The sequence below is a fragment of the Quercus robur genome, chromosome 8, assembly GCF_932294415.1.
Source record: "Quercus robur chromosome 8, dhQueRobu3.1, whole genome shotgun sequence".
NCBI classification, from domain to species: domain Eukaryota; kingdom Viridiplantae; phylum Streptophyta; class Magnoliopsida; order Fagales; family Fagaceae; genus Quercus; species Quercus robur.
Window position 1 is genome coordinate 56,881,325 of NC_065541.1, and position 25,040 is coordinate 56,906,364.

The 25,040-nt window shown below is 34.5% G+C and overlaps 1 protein-coding gene across 2 annotated transcripts; it reads left to right on the forward strand.

Moving 5' to 3' along the window:
- The first annotated feature begins 774 nt into the window (after positions 1 to 774).
- LOC126697202 (exocyst complex component SEC8) lies at positions 775 to 23,715 on the forward strand. Of its 2 annotated transcripts, none has more exons than XM_050394087.1 (28): positions 775 to 937; positions 1,162 to 1,224; positions 1,677 to 1,803; positions 2,262 to 2,474; positions 2,725 to 2,898; positions 3,349 to 3,453; positions 4,286 to 4,395; positions 4,827 to 5,000; positions 5,125 to 5,302; positions 5,397 to 5,503; positions 6,765 to 7,072; positions 7,146 to 7,303; positions 7,451 to 7,566; positions 10,057 to 10,127; positions 10,281 to 10,411; positions 10,504 to 10,553; positions 10,962 to 11,062; positions 12,293 to 12,405; positions 12,615 to 12,722; positions 16,860 to 17,057; positions 17,295 to 17,380; positions 19,162 to 19,345; positions 19,473 to 19,550; positions 22,120 to 22,221; positions 22,354 to 22,428; positions 22,903 to 22,998; positions 23,087 to 23,136; positions 23,225 to 23,715. In XM_050394087.1, exons 3-28 carry the CDS (start codon positions 1,762 to 1,764, stop codon positions 23,310 to 23,312), a joined length of 3,216 nt encoding a protein of 1,071 aa, XP_050250044.1. In that variant the 5' UTR covers positions 775 to 937; positions 1,162 to 1,224; positions 1,677 to 1,761; the 3' UTR covers positions 23,313 to 23,715. The 2 variants fall into 2 exon arrangements, with proteins under 2 accessions (XP_050250044.1, XP_050250045.1); XM_050394088.1 differs by having other exon boundaries at positions 803 to 937; positions 1,168 to 1,224.
- Positions 23,716 to 25,040: the final 1,325 nt, after the last annotated feature.

Consider the following 25,040-nt stretch of genomic DNA (forward strand, 5'->3'; position numbering starts at 1 on the left):
AGTCTTAATTTACAAAACTTTTGACTAGGTAAAATGAATCTAAATACTTGCAAATGTCCAAATTTTTAAAGGAGCCCACGTTTATATAAATGTAATTTTTCTCCAAAATCCTGGGTATCATAACTTTGCCTTTAATACGATAATGTTATCCTCATGTAAGGAAAGAATTTTGCCTTTAATATGACAGAAAAATACTAACTAACAAAGTTTTTTTTTAGATTACTAGGAAGAGAAATGTTAATGAGTGCTCTTAGGGTATTAGTTAACAATCAATTTTAGAAAACTTTTGACATCATTTTTATGAGAAATAAAAAAATTGTCAAAATATTAATTGTTTTTTATTTTTCTCATAAAAATTTTATTTAACTGAATTGTTAATCAATACCTTAAAAGCATTCGTTAATATAACTATATACATAATTGTTTATTTATTTATTTGTGTGTGTGTGTGAGGGATATACGATGTAAGGATCCTGTTATGGTGTCTTTTATATAATTGTTAATAAACAATTTTAAGAAAATTTTGACATTATTTTCAAAGAAAATTTAAATAAACTTAAAAGAATATTTCATAAAAGATTTTAAAAATATTTTCTAAAACGCTAAAATATGGTTAACCGATTCCGAGTAATTTGCAAATTAGCTTTATAGTTTTACTAATATTTTAATTGTTTTATATAGTACTTTTTTTTTTCAATTTTGGAATGCTCCGACCCGTCAAATTCAAGAATTTCGGATAATCCACCCTGAAATGTACCATTATATCCTATATTATTATTAAAAAAAAAAAAAAAAAACACATTAACCGAGAGCGACAAGTCTAAGTACGGCCTTTTTTTTAATTTTCTTCAGTGCTAAGATTTCAATTTTCTTCTTCTTCTTCTTCCACAATCACAGAGATCCATTCCCTCGAGCTCAACCTCTCAATTCAATTCAGGTACTCCGAAACCCGACCCGTTTTCAAGCTTCGTATTTCTATGATTTTCCTGAATCATGATTCAATTCTCAAATCTCTCATTTCATTTATACACGAACTCAAATGTAAAAAATCTAAGTAACTAATAAATTAATCTCATTTAGTTTCTCTGAAAATTTTCCACTAATTATCGACGATTTCAAAGCTATTCGTATTCTGAAAACCATTTATCAAATTGTTTCAAGTGTTAGCGGTCGAGATTGCGTGGAATTGGTCTATCTTCGGTCCTTTATGTACTGGATCTGAAGGTACTTTTCTCGAAATATTTTTGTTTGTTTGATTCTGTACTGTGTAGCTTTTTGTTTCTATATTGTTGACAAATTCAACTCCAATTTTTTTTTTTTCAAACAGTTGCGTTAAGCTCAATTGACGCAAAATTTCACTTATAGACGCACACATTTTCGCTCATTCAAGCGCACACACGGAATTTCATTTTTCGATTTTGTTTTTCGAGCAATTGTAGCTTTAATGAACATTTTTTGGCTCGGAAAATGTGTGTTTATCTGTGAATAGTGAAGATTGCGGATTAAATTTGATGATTATGTTGTTCTTTCATGGTCGTATTTGTATTACAATGTGGTTCGAAGTAAAAATATTTATAGTTTTTACAAGTACAATGCTGATCGTGTTCCTTGCCGATATGAATATTCTACGTACCTGTTGGGACTAACGCGTGGTTGTTGTTGTTGTTGTTTTAAAGGTTTCTAAATCGAGCATTCTTATGTTGGGATGAATTGAGTTGAACTTCCGTTTTCTACAGCATCAAGTGAGGTGTAAGGCTCAGTATGGGGATTTTTGATGGTTTACCTGTGTCTTCTGATAAATCAGTAAGTTCAATTTACGTTGTTTAATGCTTTTGTTGGAAGCATAATTTATTAATACTTTTTAGGTTATCTTTTTTGATTAGTAAGTTACACACGCACCCCTGTGGGTTTTGAATCCACAACTTCACTCTCCATCCCATTATATTTAAGGAGGAAGTGTTACTTGAGCTAGTGCTCAATGAACTTTGCTTTTACTCAGGAAAGAATTAATTCTGTAAAATTTTTAGGGAAAACTATTATAGAGTGTGAAATGTTTCATCGACAATAATTTCAATGATTATTGAACTTAAGCAGCGTGTCCAATGTTCTGGTGTATAGTATTAGTAGTAGTAGTCCTGTTTCATCAGCTGTAGTATGTTTGCAACTGGCATAGTAATCCTCTTTTAACCTGTGGGTCAATTCGCTGGTCACTGTTTTTTTCAACCATATATGTATAAGTGTTTCTCTTATGGTAAATGCAGTATTTGAGGGAAGAGATTTCAAGAATAGATGAGAGTTGGGCTGCAGCGCGCTTTGATTCGTTACCTCATGTTGTCCATATTTTGACATCAAAAGATCGTGAAGGTGAAGTTCAATTTTTGAAGGAGCAAAGTGATATTATTGAGGAGGTCGTCGATGAAGTAGTGCATGCTTATCACAGTGGCTTTAACAAAGCAATTCAAAATTATTCCCAGGTTTCTGAAGATTTTCTCTTTGATTGTTATAATTACACTTGTTTTTTCTGAATTTTCTTCTTCATATGCACACATGTGCGCCTATGTGTGTGGGGTGTCCGCCTGGGGGGGTGGAGTTGCTGTTCATATGATGGACTATTTTCTACAACACCACCCCCCCCCCCCCCCCCCCGGCACCCTTGGGCGATGAAGTTAGAGTTACATTCTAAGTTGTTAATTGTTTGTTTATTTATTTATTTACTTCATCCAGATCTTGCGGTTATTCAGCGAATCCACTGAAAGTATAGCTGTCTTAAAGGTTGATTTGGCTGATGCAAAGAAGCTTCTTAGCGCCCGCAATAAACAATTGCATCAGTTGTGGTATCGGTCAGTAACGCTGCGTCACATAATTTCCCTGTTAGATCAAATTGAGGGCATAGCTAAGGTTTGTCCAACCTATTTCCAGCTTTAAGATATTATCAGATCCAATAGTATTGCATACTTTTGGTCAATGTTACATTTCAATTACCTGATTCCTGCCCCACCCTTTAATGCTACATCTATGCTGCTATGCATGGATCTTTTTGTACTAGAGTTGCAGTTGCATATCATATCCACACAAACATGCAGACTTTTTTTGAAGTAAGTTACATGCATGCGAGCGTGGATGCATAAGTGCATGCATTAATATGCACACATTTATGCATGCTATGATATGTCCTTAATGACTTGTTCTGATCATTACTTAAAAAAAGAAAAGAAAAGATAAAAGAATTTGTATCCTGACCTTGCCACATATAAACCAGCACTACACTTATTCCATTTGAATCATCTGCATGCCATGGTTCTGGCAAAGCTGAAAATTATCATCTTTTGTATTTGAAATTTGGCCTAGGTTCCATCTCGTATTGAGAAGCTCATTGCCGAGAAGCAGTTTTATGCTGCAGTTCAGGTGCATGTTCAATCAACACTGATGCTTGAGCGAGAGGGACTTCAAACCGTAGGTTTACTAAACTTCTGCTATCATTCCACGTCTGTAATGTTACAAGAAGATTTTTGTATTTTTCTTCTTATTTCTGAATTTTTTTTTTGGTTGTGTGGAACTTATATATATATATATATATATATATATTTTTGATAAGTAATGAAAATTTTATTAAAAAACTAAAAACAGCCAACCCGAGTACATTGGGGATGTACTATGGGGGCAAAAATCAAAAACCAAGATTAATGTGGAACTTATATTTTAGTCAAGTTATATCCAAATCCCTCTATTCATGATTGGTGACCTAAAACTTTATAATCTATTGTTTTGTTTTTTTGTTTTGTTTTCTGTTTTCTGTTTTTATTTTTATTTTTTTGATAAGTAAAACTTTATAATCCATTGTATTTGCCAACTTTCATAAAAACCTTAGGCAATCAGTTCACTAATGGAGTTAAAGCACAATACCCCTTATTTTATAGTAAGCACAATACTATTTTTATCATCCAGTACTCCAATAATCTGTTATATCACACTCTGCCTTTAGGATTATTATTATTTGGGTGTGTAAGCTGCTTTGATGTTCACTAGATCTGGCCAGACTATCTTGAATGATTGCATTGTCTCTCATTGGCGCACACATCTACTGGAAAGTATTACCTTAGTCCGATGTCATTATAGACAATCATTTAGAGAATCATATAGGGACTCTTTAGAAATTTCTTTCTTCCAAATACTTCTTTTTTGATTACGCTGAAGCTAATCTAGTATTGAGTGAAGAAAATATAAGGATTGGGCTTTTTAAGTCTCATGACTGCATTATAATTGTTCTTTTTTATGTGCCCTTTAGGTTGGTGCCCTTCAAGATGTTCGGTCAGAGCTGACAAAGTTGCGCGGGGTTCTTTTTTATAAAGTTTTGGAGGATTTGCATGCGCACCTATACAATAAAGGTGAATACAGGTATTTACTTTCCTTCTTAGCTTTAGCTTTTACAGTTTTCTGAAGCTAGTCTAATTGATGCTGATGTTAGGGGTTTTTTTGGGGGGTGGGGGTAGGGGTGGGGTGGAGATAATAATAGAAAAAGGAAAGTCCTTATGTACACTATATTAGATGCTGATATAAGCTACACAGTTTTCCCTGTCATGTTGGCATGCTACTTTCTGGCATACTTTTTAGTATGAAGATTTTACCTAAGCTTATTTAATATTTTCTTGTCCTTTTTTACTTGTTGGGTTGGGTTGGGGGCTTGTTCTTGGGAAGGAGATTGCAGGTTTTGTAGTGTGAATATTTATATCTAGGACCACAGATTTTATGAATTACAATTTAAGCTATTTCTTAAAAGCTATTGCTTTAATGAAGTTTATTGCCCTTAAGCTGACTATATTCTGCAGCTCAGCTGCCTCAAGTGTGCATGAAAGGGATGATGAAGTGCCAACAACCACAGCTGTTGCATTTTTTGTGAATAATTCGCAACCTCTATCTAGAAGAACCAGGTTAATGAAAGGTGACAGCCAGATTGGCATCCATGTGGATGGATCATATAGGCCAGGTTCTGTTGATGGAGGGTAAGATTGGAGATTTTATTTTAATGGTGCTTGTGCAACTTCCTTTATTAGAACTGCCTTTTTTCCCCTTTATTTGAACTCCTCCCTTTCCCCCCTCTAAATATAAATCAGAATATGCTTTCAGTTCATCTTTTGATGGCCGTGATGAGGAGGGTGCTCTGGAACTACCTGATGATGCTACCTCAGATGGGCATATGGCATCAACAAGAGTCAATGGTGGTGATGGCATTCCGAAGGATGTCAAAATTGTTTCTCGTCAAATGCCAATATGGCTTTCAAATTCCACTCCAGATGAATTTCTTGTAAGAATTATCTCAGAATTGCATCTCCTGTTATCTTATGTGTTTGAACTCTCATCTTTTAGGCTGAAGTTTTGGGTGTTATAATTGGATGTAGGAAGCAATAAAAAAGAGTGACGCTCCACTTCATGTGAAGTATTTGCAAACCATGGTTGAGTGCCTCTGCATTCTTGGCAAAGTTGCAGCTGCTGGTGCTATAATATGGTTTGTTGTCTGGCTGGCTGACATACTTTTTCATTCTGTTTGAAGCATGGTTTTGAAGAAATTTATTTACTTCCAGAGATGTCTTGAACATAATAGACCTAATTAATTTTGTTATAGTTCACTTCTCACTTCTAGAATATTGGATTTTCCTGGCTTGTGTTTAGCAACTTTTTTATTTATTTTTATTTTTTTCTTCTATTAATACTGGATCTGGTCCTGACCAAAATATTTCACGTTCATGATATTTGTATCTCATATTCTATCCACACTTACACTGTATTGTTATTTTGGAATTTTTTATTCTGTCGTATAAATCTTTAATTCATTTGAATCCGTAAATCACCCTCAATTGCCATCTGAGTAATCTTATGAATATAGTGGTTGCCATGTTAATAATGTCAATACCCATGTCTTTGTGACCCCTTTCATATTGATATCTGTTGAATGTAGGATCAGATTCATTTAATGATGGTAAGAAATTTCAAATTCCTAATTGTCCTGGATTCATAGAAAACAAGTAATGGATTCCTTGCAGAAGAGTGGTGGGATGACATCAATGGAGAGTTCCTATCTAGCCTTCCAACTTTATGTCAATTACATTCTGATTATAGTCACACATTGTTTAGAGTAGCTTCAGAAAGAGTTATTAGGGGTGGGCAAGGAATTCAAACCATCTAGTTGATTGGTGTGGAATTCAGTCTCCTCTATGTTGTGGAAATTTAAAGATATTTCCTAATATTGATTGATGCCCTAAAGCCAAAGAAGGGGTAAAGACACTAATTAAAGAGCCTAAAATGTGGAAAAAGCTGTTGCAAATTGTAGTCTTTAGACCAATGTGCATGGAAACACTTTTAGATCCTCTGGTTCATAATTATAAGGTGGCCTTCTTCTGCAGAGTCTCATAGAAAAGTAGACAAACCTATTACTTCTTTTCATATCTGGAAATTGGATTTAGTGATGCCAAAACACTCTCGTGGTGGATGTGAATTGAATTTGTATAGTGATTAAATTGGCTTACAATCTTAGTCCTGTTGAACTGCATCTCATTTCATGAATTGATTGTGTAGTATATACAGTTTCTAATATGTACCTTTTCCAAGTAGCCAACCCCATCTAGTTTGTGATCAAATTCAAGACTGAGTTCCGTTGAAATTTGTTTTTGTCTTTTTGAACTTATGGCAGTTCATTATCATTTGCTTGTTTTTTTTTCAATATGTACTGTATAATGACATTAAACTTTGCTGATTTTGTTTTGTAACAGCCAAAGATTGAGACCAACAATTCATGAGATTATCACATCCAAGATAAAAGCTCATGCTGAACTTCTTAATTGTTCAAGGTCTGGCATTGGTCAGGGTGACCGAACTGTTCCTGCTGGTCTTCATTTGTTGAAAGGACAGTTTCAAAGCTTCCAGTTGCAGAAGCAGAAACGTCAGAATGGGATATCTCTGGTTGGGACTCTTTCGGCAGTGAGCCCTGTCTCGTCTGTGATGGGTCCCACAGGAAAAGCACAGTCTGCCGCAATGGAGCTGCTTGATTCAATTTTGGACACAATTGTTCGCATATTTGGTGCGGTACCTATTTTCTATGTTTTACTCTCTCTTTCAATGTTAAAACTAAATTTCTCAATTTTACATTTCAGAGAATCATGTTGTTGTTGGAGAGATTCTGGAATCAAAATCCACTCATCAAAGTGAAATGAACACTTCAAGGTCATTGCCAACAGATTGGAACCCTGATTCTGAAGCATCTCAAGTTACTGGGGGATATAACATTGGCTTTTCCTTGACAGTTTTTCAGGTAAACTATCTGCATTAATTTATTGGCAACCTGAATGCCTGATGGTAAATTTAACATTTTCTTAAAAAAAAAAAATGTATTAATGGACAAGTTTGCTCCCTTCCCAACCTTTTCTTTTAACTCCTATTTCTTCAATATGTACCATAGAGTGAATGCCAACAACTCATTTGTGAGATTCTGCGAGCAACTCCTGAAGCTGCATCTGCAGATGCTGCCGTACAAACTGCTAGACTTGCAAGCAAGGCCCCTTCCAAGGAAAAGAGGCAAGTGCCTTTAATTTCATATTCAAATCTCTACTATGTGATATTCCTCAAATCACTTTTTCAACCGTCTTTGGAGTTACTTCGTTGGCACCGGTTGCCCTTTCATATTAATTTTTTTCCTTATATTCTTGCTTATTATGATAACTTAGAACTAAGGGTATAACAAGAGAGCTCAAATCCCTGCGTTCAAGGTGCAATTGATATGGATGTAGGAGCCATCCACTAAGTATTAAATATGTTTCAAGTTTAAGAATTTTATTGATAAATTACAACTTGTCCCAGAAGCTTAAGTTGATAGGAGATGACAAATTCAATCACCTAACCTTTATTCTAATATTTGTATTTAAATTCTGGAAAATGTTTTTGTCGTATCAAAGATGTGTCACAAAGTTTCTGAAAAAACCAAAATGTATCTAGTATTCATGCTTATATTGGTTGAAGAGATGGCTGGGAGGAACCAAGAGTTACAAGTTCAATAAGACACGATTTATAGTTCAAGGTACACGAGACTTAGGCCCGGTTATGGCATTGGCATGGTTTTGGAGGCGAGGATGGAGCTGTAAATGGTGATGGTGACAGTTAGATTTGAATGAGTTGACTTAGTGATTGATGTGATGCCTACAATACAGATATGATGATGGAGGTGATAGTTCTCTGCTGGCTGGAATGAGTTGCTCTAAGTGTTAGACTTCATCAATTATGAGACCTGTGGAAGGAGAGTAACACTGTGGTAGTCATGAATCACTAGACAAAATGCTGCTGGTTGTGATAGTTAGGTGATGGAAATTGTGGTCAGAGTTAGGGGTAGTGTAAACTGTAAAGTTTTAAGAAGAGGAGGTGAAGGTGCCAGGGAGAGGATTTGCTCTAGTGTGTAGTGGGAGGCAGCATCATGTCATAGGTGGAGGAGCAGGTCATGGTGTTGGAGGCTGCATTTTGGTGATGTTATTGAGGTGGTATTCAAATAATGATAGGTGGCGGATTTGTGTTGATCCCTTTTCTTAACATACATAGGCACAAAGGCGCAAAGCTCAAGTGTGCTCCTTTTTTTTTTTGATGATGAGGAAACCCTTCAAGGTATGGGCCAGTGGGACCACCCCTAAGGGGCAAACCTTGGATGCTTACACACCCCCACCAAGTAGGCATCTGGTAATTGCGAAATGCCTCAACTAATAGTTGAACTAGAGACTTTCGCCCTCTTGATTGAAGTAAAGCACACATTTTATAATTTTTTTTTATATAATTTGAAAACAACTATTAATGGTCAATATGACAATCAAGAGATCAAATAATCGTAACATTATATTATGATTCTCTTATGCTGTACAAAATATCTACAATTATGATATTTGATAGTCACGATCAAAATGAAGTACATGGTTGAATCAAAATATATACCAAAAGGCAAATACCAAAAGCACTATAATGGTAAGTTGTGACTTCTATGCTTAACGTATGCAATGAGATGCAATCCAAAAGTATATAATCATCATCTTCATCAAACACAAGTCCATCATCATTGAAATCACAAGATTTGTAATCCTCATCATCTTACTCATCTATTCCATCTTAATAAATAGCCTCTCCCTCATTAGGAGTATGTTGTTAACTAGAACTTGAACCTGTTGCCCTCGCAGTGACCTCACTCTTGATCTCATCTTGAATATTTCTGCAACTCTAGCAACTCTAGTAGCATTATCCCATGTCAAGCAATCATCACGAAATGCTATTTTCTTCAGCACATTCATTGGGTTCTTCTTCTTCTTCTATTCTCCCAGTTAACCACTCATTGCTGTCATCTATCCTCTAAAGAAATTGGACCCCGTCCCATTTGCTTTTTTCTCCTTGGATTTATAGCTCTACCTCTGTGTAGTTTTCCCGCAAAACATCTTCAATTGCTGCAGAGTCAAGAAAAGGAACAACTTGAGACTTGAAACTCATGAAACCTGCATGTTCGACTTACCATGCAACCAAGACTAATAACCTTATGTCATGCCCTTTTCATGGAATAGAATGCAAGAAAGGCTGATCTCAATAATGTGCAAGTGCATACTTCCAAACTTATAATTGGAAAGTTTGCTTACAAGTGGGGAGGGGCGAATGGAAGACAGGTTCTCTTCATAGGGGGAACTAGGTAATGCCACTGAGTTTCAAGGCTCTTGGCTTCTTCATTTTAATTAATGTATCAAAATAACCTGATTTCTTCATTTTCAAATATTTACCAGATTCTATTGTTTTCCTTGGGTAATATTAATTTTGAAGCTGATTCCTGGTATTTTTTTGCTGGAGATGGCAAGGAAATTTGTTTATATTGGGGTATTATATTACACATGGAATCATAGTGGTTTACTACATCTAAATTCCTCTTGTTAGACATAATTAAAGTTATTACATATAATTTAATCCTTGCTTTAAAAAAAAAAAATTTAGATGACTGATTGATTCTTTCTTTATTGTTGTGCAATCTGTAATATTGGTGCTGATGGGTTACAGGGACCGTTCGGACGATGGTCTTACTTTTGCTTTTCGTTTCACAGATGCTACTGTATCCATTCCTAACCAGGGTAAGTTGAAGATTGTACTATTAATTACTTAAATTTCCTGGTTAGATTCTCATAATATAAGTTGGATTTAGTCTCTAGTTTTAGTTGATCATATCAATTTTGATGGGATGCTCAAATTACAACATGAAGTTTTATTCCTTGATTCCTAACCAGGAGTTGACCTCATTCGGCAAGGATGGAGTAGGAGGGGTCCAAATGTTTCACAAGAAGGTTATGGATCTGCAGCTGTCTTGCCTGAGCAAGGCATATATCTAGCAGCATCCACATACCGACCTGTGCTTCAGGTTTTGGAATGTCATATTCATGCTATCGATGTGAAATATCTTTGCATAACAGGTTCTGTAGTTGACCTTTTCTGATATGATGTTCTCTGCAGTTTACAGATAAGGTTGCTTCAATGCTGCCGAAAAAGTATGCCCAGCTTGGGTACGTTCAAAACTCTTGTTCACTTTCCTAGTTCAGTGATCTGCTTATAATAGCATCACAACTTTGCATGAAATATACAGTGGACAGTTAGGAGTAATTATGAAGCCTATAACCTATCTTCTTATTCTTTCTATCTTCCACATGCTTCTCTCATTTTTTGCTTAATTGAAATATTGCTATGCATTAGAATTGAATGTGGAGGTGGTAGAATGTGTCTTGACAATTTACTTTAATTTATGTTTTTTTATTTGGTTCTAAATTTTCAATCTGTGTCATTGTAGTGTATTAGTTATGTTTTAATGGATTAAAAATGCCAAGGAAAAGTTGTAAATTCATTGTTGCAATCTCCCTTTGTTTTTCTGATTCCATACTGATGTCCATTTGAATTCTTCACCTCTAAAACTGCAGGAATGATGGATTGCTTACTTTTGTGGAAAACTTCGTGAAGGACCACTTTTTGCCAACTATGTTTGTAGACTACCGAAAAAGTGTTCAGCAAGCTATATCAAGCAAGTTCTCTAAATTATTTAAACTTGTTCTTCAATTAGCAATTTTGATGAGAACAGATAACTTGCATTAGGCCTTCTTATTTTTTAGGGGTCAACTTGAGTAGCCAGAAACTATGCATCAAACTGTTTAACTCATTGTATATCATGGCACTAACTTTATCAATTCAAAATGCTTTAAGAGGTTAAGGGATTGATTCTCGTGGCTCATCTAATTTCTGTTAACTCTTGTCTGACTTGCACTACTGTGCAAGTGCTTAATAGAGTCATAGATATCTGGCACTTTTACCCCCCTAAACAATTATTTTTGATAAGTATGCAAAAGCAGCAACCCAGATATAATAAATCTGCTTCTAGCAACTAAGGAATAAATGATCTGGCACTTTTACCCCCCTAAACAATTATTTTTGATAAGTATGCAAAAGCAGCAACCCAGATATAATAAATCTGCTTCTAGCAACTAAGGAATAAATGACATTTTAAAAAATTATTTCAAAAATGGAACTAGTCTAGTTTGAACCAAATGTCAAAAACAAACTAATTGAATAGGCCCCACATTGTGCTTATGTTGAGTGATCTGAATACTCTGGAAAGCTCTACCATTGTGCTTCATAATTCTCTACACACTTCACTACTGTCCAAGCTACCCTCTCTGACCTTTCCCTGCCACTGCTCTCTAATTTATCCGACTCAAGTGATCTATAGACTCCATCTAATTTTGCACTGTTAATATTCTTATAATTTCTAACCAAATTTAACCGCTTTAGAAAGCACACTTGCCTTTCAAATACTCTTCTGAGGAATGTTGAAAACTGATATATTTTATGAAACCAATGTCATCAAACCAGAAGAAAAGTCAAAATTTGGGATGTCATTTTTGCATCATCAGCATCTAGTAATACTAGTCTATGATTGGAAAAGGCCATAGTGCGACCCAGCATGTTCATTTTATTTTTGACATTTGAAGCTACAGAAGTTGCGGAAAGAATTAAACTCCTTTACACTATTTAACCATGCAGAGAAGATACTATTTTTCCTTAGTTTTAAAACTTGCTGCATGAAGGATTAGGACTCTGTATATCCTAGTTGGATGGCTCACTGAGAGAATGTTGAATGATGCCTGTGTTACTGTGAGCCATGTTTGTATTAGTCATGTGGTCATCTCTCTCTCTTTTGTTTTTCCCCTTGCACAAAAAAAAAAAAAAAAATCTTATTTCTGTAATTATCTTGTAGGTCCTGCTGCATTTCGTCCAAGGGCACATACTGCTGCTACGTATACTCCATTGGTTGAGAAGGGTAGACCAGTCTTACAGGGGCTTCTGGCTATAGATTTCTTAGCAAAGGAGGCAAGTTAACTTACGTTTCTCATCTTAAGAGAAAGGACCTTTCCTCCCTAATACTCTGCACAAGTTGGTGGGATTAACTAGATTTGGGCAGTGTAGCTGCTAAAATTTCTGGATTTATTTTGAATATATGTTTAACACTTTTATTAATTATTTTAGTGTATGGATATATGGTATTTGACTATCTAATTTAAAATTATTACATAATCTAGGTACTTGGTTGGGCTCATGCAATGCCTAAATTTGCTGGGGACCTTGCAAAGTATGTGCAGACTTTCCTTGAGCGCACATATGAAAGATGTCGTACTTCATACATGGAGGCATGGTTTTCTCTATTTTCTCTACATTTCACTTAGCACATCATTGCAGTTATTATTTTCAGCTATCTTCCCCACCCCTACATTTTCTCTGTTTTCTCTGCATTTCACTCAGCTCATCATTGTGATTATTATTTTCAGTTATCTTCCCCACCCCCTTGTTATTTTCTGTTTCCGGGTGCATCTTTGTATTTTGCCTTTTGCTTATAGCTAGTTGAATGGTTTGTGCTTTGTAATTTTTGTTCATTACTCTTATTCTGCATGATCTTAACAAGAATATCTTGCATGAACTTATATAAAAAATTGTATGATGAATCAGTTTGAAAAAATTATAGTTGATGGGGCATTCAATCCTTTTGTAATTACTTAAGCTTGCAAAATGTTTCTGTACATTCTTGTGGAACTTCCTTAGTCTTTGTCTTATTGCAGTCTTTGTTTCACATCACCAAACATTTATTTTCATGTCTTAGAAGCATTATGTCCTAAGATATCTGCTCCTTCAATTTTTCTTGAGCTTACCTACATTTCTTTTCCTCTTAGGAGTTCATGTATTTCATATAACTGTACCTTCACATCATTAAATTGTTAGCTGAAAGATTATCTCATTTCTGTAATTTCACTATCCTTTTTCAACACTCTCAAAATTTCCCCCTTTATGCTCTCTACTTGGTGGGAGGATTAGATTTGGGCATGATTTGTGGTGTGGTTCTTGAGATTTAGAGATGTTCCTGGTTCTGTATTCAATTGTCAAAGTGAAGGATGCCTAAGCTCTTTGCTTAGCTCTAGTGAGGAGGCTGGGCCTCATGATTGGAACTTGAGATTAATTCATAATTTTCAAGATTGGGAGTTGGAGTGGGTGGATTGTTACTATTGTTAGAGGCATGGATTATATGAGGTGGAGCCTAAATAGAGGTAAGTTTAGTGTTTACTCATACTATGAGGGCTTTGGGTTACAAATAGGCGTTCTTTCCTGTGGAAGAGTGTTTGGAGTAGCCAGGTGCCTTAGAAAGTGGCCTTCTTTGTGTGTACATCAGCTTTGGATAAAATATGGACGAGAAATCTTATTAAGAGAAAATGAGAAATGTGTTACCGGTTAACTGGTGCTGTTTGTCTAAGGCTACTAGTGAATCTGTGGACCATCTTTTGCTTCTTTGCTCAGTTGCTCATAAATTGTGGTCTTTCATATTTTTTGCTTTCATGGGTGCATCGGCTGATGCCAAGTAGGGTGATGGATGTATACTCTTGTTGGAAAGGGATGTACGGGTGACATAATGTTGTATGCTAGGAAGCACGTGTGTGGATTTGGGTTCAGGTGCGGGTGCGGTGTGGTGACTCAACAATTTTTGAAAAAGTAGGGCGCGGGGGATACGTTTATTAATAAATTATTAAATATATTTTTATTTATATTTTCTATATATAGCTAAGCATATTTTTTCATGTAATGGTAAACATATACCAATTTAAGAGCAATAGTAGATAATAAAGTGAATACTGAATACATAACCATTCCATGATGTTTAGAAATTAGAATACAAGATCGAAAGTTTGAAACTAAAACTAAATAAAAGATGAGTGTTCAAGACAATCAGAGAGAGAGAGAGAGAGAGAGGAGATGGAGAGAACAAGAGAGTAAGAGAGTTTTTTTTTTTTTTTAAACACTTATTTCAGCCTGAATCGGACCAATTCGGGCCCTGTTTCGAATCGAATCGGACTGTATTGGCCCAAATTGGGCTGAATCGGAAAACGGGAAAAAAAAAATGTCATGGACGCGTTTGCAGCCATGTCGACGGCCGCACAGCACATCTGTGTGTGTCGGACTCGGGTGCGCCGATTCAATCAGCGCACCTCTGCTTTCCAGGTTGTATGGTCTGTAACTCTTCATTGTCTTGTGTGGGTAGTTTGGAGGGAGTGGAACACCCATACTTTTGAAGTTGTGGAGAGATCTATCGTTGAACTCAAATCTATCTTCTTACATTTTTTTTTCCCAAATGTCATGGGGTTTCTTGTAATTCCATAGTTGATTTCATGGACCACATAAATCTTCATTTGTAATCTTTAGGAAGCTCTTGCTATTGAGTCTTTATTTTTTTAATGAAATTCTTTAATACTTGAAAAAAAAGTATTTGAAGGTTGACTCCTATCTGAGGACATCCAATAGAAAAGAAGACACACAAATTGGGATTTCAACCTCTGAATATTTGTCTCTAGCCCTTCAAAGGTCCTTGTTAAGAGTAATATATATGTGAGGGGCAAATTAGTCATAATGTATTACAAAACATTATATAAATAATATGTTATATTAGGGTAATTAATTTTGAACCCTACACACTTCCCAAACTTGACATGGTATTAGAGTGTGCCTGAGTCAATGACCCAAGGTGACAGTGGGAGTACCTATCTAAGCCAGAGTACCAGTGGAAGAAGAGGCAGAAAACTGAGGCTGCAGGGACAAAAGGTGACGATACTCTTCCGTAGATATAGAAACTACTTTGGTAGCAGAAGTTGGCATAAGAGACTGTGAAGCATCCCAACAGAAGTCTTACTGTATGATTCTCACCTGACAATAATTCCATTTCCGAGGATCACGCCCTCTACACTGACCTGCCCCTTGATCACAATCTCCATGACCTCAACCTCCAAAAAATCTACCACCCCCTTGGACTTGATGAAGGCAGATTTATGATTATGAGTTGATGTAACCGTACCAGAATCAGATAAGGAGGACTACCTAAGTTGACCAAAGACTTTACTTGTAGAGAGGAGATCCTTACTTCCCAAAATCTGTGACTTCACTCCATTGAAAGTTGTAGGCAACCCTGAAAGAAACCGAGCTACATGTGTATTTTGAATTCCACGGCCCATTGATACTATAAACCCTCTAATTTCCTTCTAGTATTATTAATTATACTCTTGGTTCTTGGATATATTCCATATTGCTTTGGAGTATTTTTCCTTTGCCTAAATCTTCACATATTTTCTTTTTAATCTCTTCAATATTTTTCAGTATCTTTAGTCATTGATACTAGTAGATGTATTCATGATTTTCTCAGTACATTACAAATTATCAAAGAGAAAAAAAATGTTGTGAGCGTATGATAATTTTGAAGATATTGATGGTCAGTTGGTATAGGATAAGATCGATCAAAATTCTATTGAAGTTATGACACTGCAAAATGTATTTCTGTATGATCACTCCTAGATTAATGCTTTGACATCTGGTGCACATTTAAGTAAGTGTATATAATTGCATTTGTAAATTGGTGTAATAAAAAAAAGCTGGACTACTCACTGGTGATGCATTTACAATATCACTCAAGAAAATAATACACATTCTATTGCCTCTATTATAGGGAAGCAACCATAAACAATGCTCAAATTCAATCCTTATGCTATATTATGGTAGAAGTTGAAATAATCCTTGATCTAAAATTAGTAAACCTGTTAAAAAAGTTAGCTCAAACAAAGCTTAGCATGGCCAAGTGGTTGATACTTGACTTAACCTTCTCAAGTGAGAGGTTCTATTCCTGCCAAAAATAATCACAATCAATTTTTTGTCCTATAGCTTATGAGTTGTGGTCCATGGTTTTTTGTTTGTTTGGTATTCATTGGGTTATGCCACATAAAGTTAGCGAGTTGCTGGCTTCTTGGTGGGGCAAGTTTGGAAGGCATCGAAATATAGATTTATGGAGGTTTGTGCTGCATTGTTTGTTTTGGTGCTTATGGCGAGAGTGGAATGCTAGATGTTTTGAGGATTGTGAACAATCTATTCTTGGCATTAAATCTTTCTTTTTCCTTACTCTCCTTGATTGGAGTGTAGTTTTGCCTTTTTATACTTGTTTTTCTCTCTCCGATCTTATTGATTGTTGTAATCTAGGCTCTTGATTTGTGCCACTCTAGTACACTTCCAGTGTACTTGGTTTTTTCTAATAAAATTTCTTACGTTACTTATCAAAAAAAAAAATTTAGCTCATAACTAGTGCACAGCATATGTTGGTCATGAATACTTGTCTTGGAGTCACTTTACCAATCATTTACTTTTTAACTTCTAAGATGATACTAAGTACATCCACTGTGTACTTTTTATCAACATTTACATAGAACTTATATTACCAAGCAAATTTTTTTCTCATAATGTTTCAGGCAGTGCTTGAGAAGCAGAGTTATATGCTCATTGGGAGGAATGATATCGAGAAATTGATGCGAGTTGATCCAGCAAGTTCTTATTTACCAAATCCACTTAGTCAGTCAAACATGGATGATAATGCCTCTGATGCTGAAAGTGTTGATGTTGAACTAGAACTGAGCAATTTATTGTTGGCTCTCCGGCCCATTAAGCAGGTCCTTCTATTGCCATTTTTAATTCTGTTTTTTTATTCTTCCTGAACTTAAGTTTTGTTCTTGTTTTAGGGGCTGTTAATTTTCCTTTAATAAAGGGCTGTTAGATTTCAACATCTATATTTTAGTATGTAAAACTTGCTGAAATTGGTCCTCACTGTGTTGAAGTGCTAATGAAACGTACAACATAGATTTGAGGATTATGTGTTGATGCTCTTTCTTTTCTTTTCTCTTGTGCAGGAGAATCTAATTCGTGATGATAACAAACTCATTTTGCTGGCATCCCTTAGTGATTCATTGGAGTATGTTGCGGACTCGATTGAAAGGCAAGTTCTCTTATCTGGTTGGGAGGTGGGATAAAAATGATTATGTTTGGGAAAACGGGAAGTCATGCTAGTGTGAACAGAAAATTGAATGTGTTGATTCCCACACCCAGAATGTGTCCTTATGTTTATCTCCATGCAGCATCAAATTACTCTTTACTTCTTGTCTGTTGATTAAGTTTTGCAAGCGGCAAATTTTTTTGTCTTTTCCATTATGGTTTGGATTCATCTTTTAATATCCTAATCATAGTGATTACAAAAGCAATCATGAAACATAGGGCAGACATTATTTCCAATTTGTGCTAATGCAGTTGTTTGAGACTTTGACTCTTACCTGAGAAAACAAAAACTGATATGATAAGTTGCTTTTATGAATGCAAATGTTCCACTTTTGGCACATGTGGGTTATGAAAGCTTCATGCTAATGAGCTGTGCATATAATATTTCTTTGGATGGATATACCGGGTTTCAAAAACTACACAGCGTTTTCCTTTCTAAGATTTGCCTGATTTTTATTGCTTGCAATACCCCAAAATATTTACCTTATCTATTTGTGTGTGATTTAAATTTCTTTCCTCTAAAGTTGGACAGTTTTAGTATTGCTTTCATCCCATGGTATTAGTTTGTATATGAGCGGAAATGCTCTTTATATTTGATACAAGAATCCAGTGAAGGTATCTCTACCCTCTTCTTAGCAATCTAACGATCCAGGTTTTAAGTTACCTGCCCATCTTATCATCACTTTGATATCTAGAGTATATACAATCCAAAATGAGTGCTAATTCATTGTAAAGCTTTGGGGTGATTCCATTTCCTCAGCTTTTGCTTGGTACAACCACCTCAAATGTGATATGTTCCTGTCCTATTTTGCTTATTAATTGTGTGATATGCTTTGCACATGTTAGTATATACTGTATCTCCGCCTCAGACATATTCTACCCATGATCAATTTTACTGCACTGCTGTGACTTATATTTATTTTGAGCAGAGAAGCATCTTGTCCTGATATATGAATTCATGTCATGCCATACATTATGAGAATCAATGTGGCAACGTGCTTTTATTAGATTATTAATTTTTTTTTTTTTTTTTTTTTTTTTTTTTTTTTTTCTTTTTTTTTTTTTTTTTTTTTTTTTTCTGTTTTATAAGTTTTTATTAGATGATTACCTTCCAGTCAGCTGGTTTTAATCCATTTTACAAAGCTCCCACTTCTATATCGTTTGGGAGAGATGATTGGCAGTCAACTGGTTTTAATAAAATTGGGAAAATAAAGTATTACTTCTACCAATGTTTCTCTTGAAAGTCTGTCTTGAAGTGTCACACACACACACATCTTTGATTTATGTCTTTAAGAATCTCTCTTCTGCAAAGTGTGCAGAAGATATACATCCTATTATTTTAAGAAATGTCTCCATGATATTCATAGATGTAATTTTTCTCTTTGAGATGGGGAAAGAGAGAATGTATGGGGATGGACAAAAATAAGGACTACAGTTATAAGCATCACTGAGAGAACTATGACTGTTCCCTGTTGTGTCATTATCAATTACACACTGGCATATTTTATGCCATCATACTGGTCACTTAGTCACAAAGGGTCTGCATTTTGCTGATAATATTCTTGGTGGATTTAATTTTATGTAATTATGTACATATATACACATAGGTGATAAGTAACTATGCATATACTTAACATACGTTGCTTTCTGAAACTTCTAGGATTTTTTTTTTGTTTTTTTTTTTTCAATAGCTTGAATGAATAACAATTCTCATGCTATATACAGGCTTGGGCAAACAACCTCAAGAGCATCTCAAGCAGAGGAAAATCCAAAGCACCGTCATACTCGAACAAACAGTGCTCCTACTAGGGATCTGGCATCATTTGCTGATGAGTACAGGAAACTGGCAATTGATTGTCTTAAGGTTTTACGGGTAGAGATGCAGTTGGAGACAATTTTCCATATGCAGGTTAGTAAAAATCTTGTAATTTATATATACTTTGTCTCAATCAGAATAGGGACTATAAAGGTGTTATTAGTGAGACATAGAACAATTGAAGTTATCCTCTGTGCACTAAGAATTATTATTTAAACAGGAAATGACAAATCGGGAATATTTGGAGGACCAAGATGCTGAGGAGCCTGATGACTTCATTATTTCACTCACTGCTCAGGTTGGTATTTTCATCTCTAGCTTTTTTGTATGTGTACAGTAATAATGCCGTTGGCCTTCTGGAAAGATGTTTATTTAAAAGTTTTTGACCTCATCTATTGGAGGGGGAAAATGACCTTCAAAAGAGATACCATGTGCACATGCCAATACCTAAAATTTTATATTCTAGGATAAAATCCAATAGGGGTACATTTAAGTAAATATATGTTTACAACTTTTTATTGAACTGAATTTATTTTTTGGTAAATAAATGGATAAGATTTAACCAACAACAGAATGATAATAATGCATGTCAGCCACATCATGGGCTAGCAGAGGTTCAACCTCAGGAGGCAGAACAAAATACTACTTAAGATTACAATCTTGAAGAGCACCCCCATTATATTTCATGTCCACACAATCTTGAACTGATAATTTTTTCCAATAGTTGTACATTATAATAACTAGGCCGATGTCCCACAACACGGGAATTTTGAAACATTTTGTAAGAAATTATATTATGTCTCATGTATAATACTTATTATATGATATAATATCTCCTCAAAAAAAAAAAATATATATATATATATATATATAGGATATAATATTTGGGGAATCAACTGCAATTATATTATGTCATTGGAAAGAAAAGATAATCAAGAATATGAATCAATTGCTTGAGTGAACTGACAAATATTTGAATATTTCCACTAATTTAATTGTACAACTATCTTTTATAATTTTGATTGCAAGCAAATAAATTTTCTTTTATATTTTTCTGTACTTTGTTTCAACAGTTGCCAAAGCAACTCAATTTGAGCAAGAATGTAATATTTTAATTTTTAAATAAATATTATAAAAATAATCATAAAAATTCAGTTGCCCCCACAGTACATCTCCAATGTACTCGGGTTGGCTATTTTTTTCTTAATAAAATTTTTCGTTATCTATCCAAAAAAAAAAAAAAAAAAAATCATAAAAATTCAGTTTACATAAATAATTAGTAAACCGCTTATTAATAATTAATACATCAAAACAAATGCATTTACACTATTGATACTGAGTTAGATTACATAGCACAAATTTAAATTACTACAATGTTGTTTCCGTGTATGAGTGTGTGTATATATATAGTACATGTCATTAAAAGGATTTGGTAACTGTAAATTGTTAAAATTAATATAATTAAAAATATGAACATATTACTTTAATGAATTCACTAATTTTTAATTATTTCAACTAAGTGGAGCATACGATTTTTTTTCTATTATATATTTTTTTATTGCACATGTTATTAAATTTTCTTTTTCTCTTTCACGGTTTTTGTTTCAATTGTTGCCAAAGCAACTAAACATGAGGAAGAATGTTATATTCCAAATTAATTAATTAATTATTATTATTAGTAATTATTATAAAATTAATTTTATAGAAATAACTATATAAATTCATTTTATATAAATAACTAATGTACCATCTATAGATAATTAATACATGAAAACCAATGTGTTTACCCCATTAGCACATGGCAATTGATTAATACATTGACATAAATAATTTTTATTTTTATTTTGCTGAGGCATAAGGCTAAATGAAGAGAATATTCCCATTCATTCTCAAGGAATGCGCCACTTGGCTGAACCTTAGACCATTATGGCTAAGGTTCCTGCTTCTCTATATAACCCTGGAGGCATCAATAATTCTTTAGTAGGAAAAACGTGGTCATAAATATTTTCTGTGTTTTTACTTACAACTGTATGCCATCAAACAAAATCAATATTAGAGAACTTTTTTTTTATATTTTTTATAAGAATATTATAGAGGATTTTTTTTTTTTTTTTTTGGATAAGTAACGTAAAATTTTTATTAAAAATAAAGCTAACCCGAGTACATTGGGGATGTACTATGGGGGCACAAATCAGGAACCAAAATTACAATGACCAAGTAAAACAGGAAGGGAAATATTATAGAGGATTTAGGTATGTAAAATAATGGCATCTGAGGGCCACAAGCATGGCAATACTTTTGCTAATGATCAAGTGCTTTTGCTGCTTTTGATTGTAGCCCAAAAGTAAAAGAATAAATATTGCTACTTCAGGTGGAAAAATATGATTTTAACTTTTCAGGCACAGAACCGTACTTGGTATAATATGCAATGTCATTTTTAACTATTTTTTAAGGAGAAAAGTTGACAAGAACCCTACTGCATTTGACCCCCTCTTTTATTATTATTATTATTATTATTATTATTATTACTACTTAAATTTAAGTTCTAACTTGGAAAAGAAAGCATGGTCAATATATCTAACGTCCCATATTTTCTCTTCCCTAATGTCCCATATTTTCTCTTCCCTAGTGGATTTAATTGCATAGAATGAACTAAGCCTTAATCCTATCTGATTGGGGTTTGATTAAATTGCGTATGAGTTTATATAATTTTCTTCTTTCTTCATGAGAAAAGATAGCATTAAAAGAAAATATAATCTATAATGAATATTGGTGAAATATGCATTCTTGAATACCGTTACTTTTTTTTACTGAGTATATCCTCTTGGAAGCAAATCTTACAAGTCTTTCCTGTTTTGTGCTCATAGATAACACGCAGGGATGAGGAAATGGCACCTTTTGTTGCAAGTCTAAAGCGCAATTACATATTTGGTGGAATTTGTAGCATTGCTGCGAATGCATCTGTCAAGGTTCACCTACACTCTTATTTTGGGTTTTAGAATTTTGTTTTTGGGCTTCAAAATGTTTGTTTCAAATTGTAGTCCCAAGAAAAATTTCAATTTCTTGTTCACTGCTAATGAGAAAAGGCAATGTCTCATTAGGCATTGGCTGATATGAAATCCATCAACCTTTTTGGGGTCCAGCAGATATGCCGAAATTCAATTGCACTAGAACAGGTAACTTTTGTTCCATGTAAATTGTCTTCTGTTCTTGAAAACTGATTTGAATGAAATGCAATTATATCTGGGAGAAAATATATATTTTCCATTGAACAAAGTTTTGTGGAGGAATCTCCTCCAACCATTACATGGTGCTTCATAATACCATCCATGTGTATTTTTTTAACAAGTCACATGACTCATTAAATAGGTCATATGACAAAGTACAGTTCACGTGAGCAATTTTCTCAATTGCCAGTGGGTTGGGGATTTTCTCCAAACTGGTTTGGAGGTAAACATTTCCATTTGATATAAGTTGACATTAGGCAGAGCGCTGATGGTACACTAACTTTAGAACTAGGGTGATTATATATTACTAACCCTTAAAACCATAAAGCCAAACCCAATTCGTGTAAATGAGACTGCTGGTTTTGCTTTTATTTTATGATACAATACTACCTTCTTCACTTTTCCATTTTTATGGCACTACAGGCCCTGGCAGCTATCCCATCAATTAACAGTGAAGCTGTACAGCAGAGGCTGGATCATGTCCGTACTTACTATGAACTTCTAAACATGCCATTTGAGGCAAGTAATCTTACCTTACAGTTTCTTGCTATAAGTTATTGTGTTGCCACTAGGCACCAGTAATTAGTGTCTCTGTTCTTGTTTATAGGCATTGCTAGCCTTCATCATGGAGCACGAACGCCTGTTTACAGCTGCAGAGTGAGTTGATATGACTGTCTTAACTGTTTTCTCTTAGTTGGAGTACTGTGTGAAGTTGGTGAATAACATATCTTATTGTCTTTGACAGGTATGCTTATCTTCTAAAGGTCCAGGTTCCAGGACGAGAGATTCCTGCAGATGCACAAGATCGCATATCAGAGATTTTATCCCATTAGCTTTCCTAGTTCTGGACATTGACCTAATTGTTTTGTATCTAGTTGTAAGAGTTCTCTGTTCTAGGTGTGGCGTGTCATTGTCATGCAAAAGATTTGACTATTTTTTCTCAAGAGAAGGTGGATGCTGGATTGGATGAAGACGCAACTTCCTAGGAAGTCACCACTTAGCACGAGCCATACCGTGGTTTAGTTTGTGACATTATTCTGGTGAGGGTGATTTTGTTGCATTTCTTATTATAATTTTTTCTTGTGTAGTATCAATTTTGGCGCTTGTGCTTTCCTTTGGGCTTTATGAAGCTTCAGTTTAGCAAATCTTGAGAACAAAAAGAAAATCCCATGTATATTTCCGATGTTTATTATTTGTAAATCATTCAAGTATAAATTTCCACAAAAACTTCCACTCTCTCAAGACTTAAAAACTCCTTTCTTTCCCCGGAAGATAATTCTTATTTTATTATTTCTGGTAGGTTTTTACCTGCAAGTCTACTGCTTGTGATCTTGATTGTGGATAATTCCAAAACCGCAGTTGCATGTTTATTTTTTGGTGGTGGTATTGGTTTCATAATTTTCTTTGTGCGTTTTTTAGGCCAAACTCGTGTTCTATTATTCAGGTAATAAATAGCAAAATATAAATATAAATTCTATGTTCCATTCAAATGGGTGGCTTAACTGACGGGAGAATTAAGTGGTTTAAAGGTGGAAAATGGCAGGCTGTTAAAAAAGAAATAGCTTTTCGTTTACTAAGGTTGCGTTTGGGAACAGATTATAAAGTCAGTTTATTTTACTATTTAGTTTATTTTTGCTACTATTTATGAGTTTCATTACACTTTTGGGTACTATTCATGGGTCTCATTGTACTATTTCAACTAGTTTTTACCTTTATCTATAGTGCTTTCAGCAAAAAGTTTTCAATTTTAGCTAAATAAGTTGTTCCTAAAAGGACTGTGAAAATGGTCGTTCATTTGATCCTAAAACTCAGTTGTGCCGGATTTCCATTGTCTTTCATAATTCTAGCTTGAGCCCTATCATTATAAAATCCTAGGCTAAGTCCTCACTAATTTCTAAGGATTGGGCTACAGGCAGGAATTGCAGGAAACTAAGAAAGAAATGTAATTCATAATTCTATTCATGGAAAAATTAATTTGGTTCTTTGACAGATGATTAACAATATCAAATAATTGATGATACTCCGGAAAAATAAAATAAAATTTGGCTTTGAAATTTGTGGAGTAAGGAGAGAGTCGGTTTGTATCTATAGTCAAAAGATCTTTTTAATTAGTCATGTAACTTGTTTATATATTAAAATGGATGGTATTATGTATCTTCACACAACTGGGTTTGAGGAGATTCAAAACCAAATTGATTTGGAGACAACTGTCCAATAAGTAAGCATTTTCTTACAAGGTTTGCAGTGAGATCACAGTTAGAAAAACATTCGCTATTACAAGATTTAGTTTGAGTCTACAATTGATGAACAATTGTAGACTCGATCATTTCCCATCAATCAATCAATTAATATATATATATATATATATATATATAAAAGAGGCCTCATGCGACAGTGCATGAAGTTCTGTCAAGTGACACATTCTTTGCAATAGTCTTTCTATTGACTTTCCTCCCACCTTCTCTTAACTTTTCATCTCCCCCATCGAATCCAATTGGCTAACATTAAATTGTCACTCACTTAGAATTAATAACCAATTACTCACATTCAATGCTTTGGAC